At 44.9% G+C, this 6,000-nt stretch overlaps 1 protein-coding gene across 1 annotated transcript in view; it reads left to right on the top strand.

Moving 5' to 3' along the window:
- The first annotated feature begins 715 nt into the window (after positions 1 to 715).
- The window catches only part of LOC134911236 (uncharacterized), a 46,950-nt gene continuing 41,665 nt past the window's right edge, over positions 716 to 6,000 (top strand). The window contains exon 1 of the mRNA XM_063919539.1: positions 716 to 1,826. Coding sequence (XP_063775609.1) covers positions 978 to 1,826 — 849 coding nt within the window. The 5' untranslated portion in view covers positions 716 to 977. The remainder of the gene's footprint in view (positions 1,827 to 6,000) is intronic.

Raw genomic sequence — 6,000 nt, 5'->3', positions numbered from 1 at the left:
GACTGATTTACTTACACTATTACCTAACCTGCTAGTTGTAGTATGTCTGTTACTACCTACAGTGCCCATTTGGCCTGATGTACAGATGGAGCCGGGCACAAATGGGATGCGCATGCATCGTAGATGCTCACGCACCCCATTCAAAGTGAATGGGAGCATCTCTTTGTGCATTCCCCGCTGTGCCTAAGCGCAGGTGCGCCCAGGCACGCCGGGTACCCTCGCCTGCAATGTAGCCACGCTCGATGAGTGTGGCTCCATCTGTATGTGGGTAAACCCCTAGAGCTTTCAATGAAAGATCTGTTCGGATATACGATTTTATATATATATATATATATATATATACACACACACACAAATATAAATATTAGTATAACTGACACCTCAGTGTCTACCCTACCTGTTACCGCCCTCCACTATCAGGCCACACCCCCTGCTGCTCTGACACCCATCATCTCAATCCTTCCCCACCCCCGGTCACTGTTGCTCTCACAGGGCACAGGAGGGCCCTTTCAAAATCTTGCTATGGGGCCCACAAAGGCCTAGTTACACCCCGGGTTGCAGTCTTCCATTATCTCTCAAAAAAGCAGCCCCATAGGTTTCTATGGAGGCTGATGTAGTATCTATGAAGATAGTTTATGTGCATTAGCTAGATGAGGTAGTGTACCTTTAAGAATCTGGCTGCACAGATGAACATGTGATCAGGAAGTAGAAGAAAGTAGGAAGTAGAATGAGAGTAAGGAGGAGAGCAACATGTGGAGTTGATGTCTATCTGTAACCATGCAAGTACTACTTACCAATAAGAAATTAAAATACATAATCTTCATACTGCATGATTCATTGAAGTAAAGATATGTACATCAGGACATAATAACTGGCGACGAGGATAAACTTTTAACTACTTACACTCAGCTACTGTACATTCCTCTTAGTCACCATGGCTGACATGCTAGCATTAATCCCTCAGTTTCTGCATACTGATGCCCCTCATGCAGCAGAGTTATGGAGAAAATGGCTTTCCCAGTTTGATCACTATATTGAAGCTATGGGGGTTACTTCTGATAACAAAAAAGAAAAGCATGCTTCTTCTCAGTGCTGGCTCCAAGATTTATGAACTGTATGATACTTTGCCAGAGGCAGACACCAGGGATTATAACAAATGCAGGGACTCTCTGACTGCCTATTTTGCCCCAAAATGCAGCCTGTCACATTCAAAATACCTATTCAGGACAGCTATGCAACTGCAAACTGAATCTGTTGATGCATACATTACTAGATTACGGATTCTTGCCAAAACGTGTCAGTTCCATGATGTAGAGGATGAAATTAAGCAGCAGCTAATCGCATTTGGCACATGTGGAAAGTTGCGCAGACGTGCTCTTAAATCTGAAATGACACTGACTGAGCTGCAGCAATATGCTAGAAGTCTAGAACTTTCAGAGACACATGCTAAAGACATGGAGAGGGGCATGACCCAGCTGCAAGTGTGCAATAAATTACACACTGACACAAGTACCATTCCGGAGACAGGGAAATCTAGATCATGTTACAGGTGTGGACGCTCCTATCCACATTCAGGAGACTGTCCTGCCACAGGTAAAATTTGCACTGCATGTGGCAAAATTAATCACTTTTCCTCTGTTTGTAAATCTAAGGAAATCAAGTCTACACCTAGACAATCTTCACAGAAGTTTAAATCCAGGCGAAAGACAGTGCGTTGTGTGGATCAACATTATGATTCTACAGTGGATCTGCCTGCAGAATCATCTGACAATGATGACAAGTCAGAAGGATTTATCTACATGATTCATCAAGTTGGAAAAAACAAGGTCAGTCCAAAAACTGCCATCACTCTAGAACAAACTTCTGTTGACTTTCTCATAGATTCCGGTGCTTCTGTAAATATAATGGATGCTACCAGTTTTAAGAAGCTGCATGGCAGAGTCATTTTGAATCCAACATCTATGAAAATATTCACCTATGGTAATAAACGACCTCTTCCACTAAAGGGTTCTTTTGACATAATTGCACGCAAAAATGACAAAATGACAAAAGCTGTATTTTATGTCACTAAGTATGCAAGAGGTAATTGTAAGGATTACTCCTCTATTCCTTAACCCTCGATGTGATAGTCTCTTAGACGTCCGTGAGTGTAAACCTTTTGCTACAAGTAACATGCAAAACACAAGCAGTAAAGATTCACACTGTTTATTGTTTGTACAACAAAGGTATAAAAGACAAGAGTTTAGGGCGTGTATGCCATAAGTCAGTAAGTGATTGGGTAAAGAAAAGAGGGGTTAGCATAACATGATTGGCTAGGAACTGCCGCAGTGGAAGGATGTACATATATGGGCAAGTTTGCACTCTACATAAAAAGGGTGTGTATTATGTAGAAAGTTTGCACACGGTTCATTTTGGTAAAATGCATCTATATGGTGGTACTTAAATATATACAAGCATATGTAACAGAGAAGAAGAACAAAGTATTAACCCTTCAATCCCCTCTTAGAATCATAATTGTTATACTATATGATTCTTGCAAAGCTTACGTCTTTCTGCACGCCAGTGGCGCAATTTTTGGCCTGAGCGGGAGTTGCAGTAATTGTTGGGCATTTTAAGAAGGGTTAATCGTTGGGTTAATGATGTTCCGTGTTTATCCTTTTTATCTAAGGCTTCAGCGGGCTTATAGCCCCATGGGGTACCTGTGTTCCAGGCAGCCGCGGACCATGAGTTGCAATCATTTCCCCAGTTATGGCCTGTAACGCAAATATAAGGTACCTCGGGGCTTAGGTTGTCTGTGGTGTCAGCGCGGATCTGGTAGTCAACAGACTTTTGGACAGCAGCTAGTTGGGGGAATTGGAAATAATCTAGTATGTAGGTTGCGGTGTATGTGGTGGAAGAGTTATACCATAGTGTCAGTTTCCCTTCATTCTGAGTTATATCAACCTCAGTCATTGAGGGGGGAAAAATGGGCCAGTAGGGCTATCAAGATAGTCCCCAGGGTAAAGATAGGGGGCATTTTCTTCATCCTCCTCTGGTCTTCTGTCTTCGCTAGGTGGGAGGTCAGGGCTGTCCGCCCCTGTTCGTACCTCACTGGAATCACCTGTTTCCTCCTCTAGGTCTGGTCTAGGAATTTTCTTTACTCGGGAAGCATGGATCCAGGTGGGACTCTCTTCTGTCAGGACTGCGGTTCGGGTTACAGCAACGACTTCCGTCTCTGGGCCATAGGTGAAGTCTCCTGGGCTCTTGCTGCGGGGGAGGATCTTCACCACTACTCTGTCTCCGACCTTAAAAGGGTGTGTTGGTTCCTGTGGATTCAGAGGGTTTTTACAAGCGACATCATGTTCAATCTCATCAAGTTTGGTTATGAGGGCCCTGACATACTCTTCCCTTATAAGTTCTAGATCTCCTTCCTGTATTATCAACGGTTTTTTTGCTCATGGGGTGGGAAAAGGCCTACCCCCATCTAGGGATGATTTTCTGTGTTAGGATTCTTGCTACTGTCTTGGCATCCTCTGACTTAGTTGGGAATACTTCTGGCCAGCGAGAGAACATATCTACAATGACCAGGGCATATTCTTGTTTACCTGTACCAGGGATATGGGTAAAATCAATTTGTAAGTGTGTAAAAGGGGTGGTGGGGTATTCAAGATGCTGGTGTTTCGCTTTATTAGGGTTGTTAGGGTTGCTCCTGAGGCAGGTGATGCATCTGCTAACATATTAGTCCACAAGTGATTTGGCCTCAGTAACATAAAAATCATTGGTTAGTAGGAGGAGTGTTGTGGCTCTACTATGGTGACCAACACCATGGTAATGGGCAATGAGCAAAGGGGCACTGGACTGGGGTATACAGGGTTTCCCCTCTTTGCAGATTAATCCTGATTTAGGATTTTTTCTGCAGAATTGGGTAAGTCCAGTCGGAGAGATCAGTATTAGTCGCAGCAGCTTGAAGTTGAGTGAGCAGATGGACGTTGTCAAGGGAGGGACATGCTCTAGTGAGTGCAATGAGTTCTGCAGCTTGCGCGGACTGATAAGGTATTGGTAGGGCTTCCAACACAGTGTCAGGGAGGGTGACAATGGCATAGCCAGCTTGGTATGTATTGTCATTGGGCCTACTACAGGAGCCGTCAACAAAAACTATGTCTGCGCCTGGTATGGGAACGGGAGACATGTCAAGTCTGGGAGAGGTTTCAGCTTCAATGGAAGCAGCACAGTCATGTAGGTCGGGTGGTTCATCCTCGGGACCTTTCAAGCCTAAAAGGGCATTGAGAATGGGTGTAGGGCCAGAAGAACTGGCAGTGTACTTGATGGTAAGTGTAGGGTTGCCCAAAAGAAGTACTTCATATCCACTAAGGCGTTGTGCTGACATGTGCTGTGTGTGTAAGCCTTTAAGTATTGCCAGGACATCATGTGTGGTGTGGAGTACTGTGGTGTGGCCTAAAGTGAGGGTAGTGGCCATTTCTGCAACCATTGCACAGGCTGCCAAAGCCCTGAGGCAGGCAGGCATACCTTGCACAGACACTGGCATGACTTTGGAAAAAAATGCCACGGGGCGCAACTTCCCTCCATGAAACTGTGTGAGCACCCCCGCCATGGTTTTACAATTGTCCCTTGCATATAGATGGAAAGGTAGTACATAATTGGGGAGGCCAAGTGCCGGACTTTTCATCAACATACATTTTAAACTTTCATATGCAGTTAACATTTCTTGTGACCATTGTACAGTTTTAGGTTTGTCCTTCAGTGTGGCTTGTCTCAAAATGTCATCATAATAGGAGCAATCAGATATCCACTGTCTGCAGTAATTTACCATACCCAGGAAGGACAGTAGTTCCTTCTGGGTAGTTGGGGTGACCAGGCCCAATACAGACTGTATGCGTTGTGGACTGATTTTCCTCTCTCCCTGAGTGAGCACAAAACCTAAGTAATCAACATGCTTTTTACACCATTGCATTTTTGTTTTGGACACCTTGTGTCCACATTCACAAAGCCAGTTTAGTAATGAAACACCATCCTCTCGGCAGGCCTCCTCAGTTTGACTACAGAGCAGCAGATCATCTGCATACTGTAGCAGGACTGAACCATGGTGAGGTTGCCAGGGCCTCAATGTGGCCTGGAGTACAATGCTATAGACAACGGGTGAGTCAATATAGCCCATGGGTAATCTGCACCAGGTAAGTTGTTTACCCTCAAAAGAAAAGGCAAAAAGTAATTGTGTCTGTGAATCTACAGGTATGCTGAAAAAGGCATTCTTCAAATCAATTACAGAGAAGAACGCAGCATCTGCAGGGATTGCAGAAATGAGTGAGTTTACATCTGGAACAATTGGTGCAATTGGGACAATTAACTGATTGATCGCTCTGAGATCCTGTACAAATCTTATACTGCCATCAGCTTTGGCAACAGGGTTCACAGGAGTACAGTATGGTGATACAATATGTCTGAGAATACCCTGTTGTAAGAATTGCTGTATCATGGGGCGGAGACCTTCTATCTTTTCTGGTGAGAGGGGATACTGCTTTTGATAAACAGGTTGTGAGTCGGGTTTGAGATTGGCCTTATATGGTGTGCATGAGATTAGGCCAGTGTCATATGGACCTTCTGACCAAAGAGCGGGGTTTACTTGGGCTAAGTCAGGCATTGGTGGGTATCCCATTGATTCCCATTGAAGGAGCAGTCTTTTCCAAATCACCATCATATAGGTCAGAACACAAAACACTGGTTGTTGCACCGCTGTCCACTAAAAAGGGAATTTTACTTCCATTTATAATAAGTGGCAGCAGAGGTGAATCTTTCCAATGACGGGTGAGTTGAATAAAGGCTGGGATACCCTCCTCCGGGCCCCGTCAGTGCGCGGGGTCTTGCCAGTCAACTCTGAAACGTACATGATCAGAGAGAGGGTTGTCATGGCGTGGGCGGGGGTGTTGTTGGGGGGGCAGGATTCAGAGCAGGCTGTCGAGGTGTCTGAGGGGGCTGGGGGCAATCTCTTGCCCAGTGACCATC

The sequence above is a fragment of the Pseudophryne corroboree genome, chromosome 4, assembly GCF_028390025.1.
Source record: "Pseudophryne corroboree isolate aPseCor3 chromosome 4, aPseCor3.hap2, whole genome shotgun sequence".
NCBI classification, from domain to species: domain Eukaryota; kingdom Metazoa; phylum Chordata; class Amphibia; order Anura; family Myobatrachidae; genus Pseudophryne; species Pseudophryne corroboree.
The sequence above is the reverse complement of the archived record's forward strand: the minus strand, read 5'-3'. Positions and strand labels throughout refer to the sequence as shown.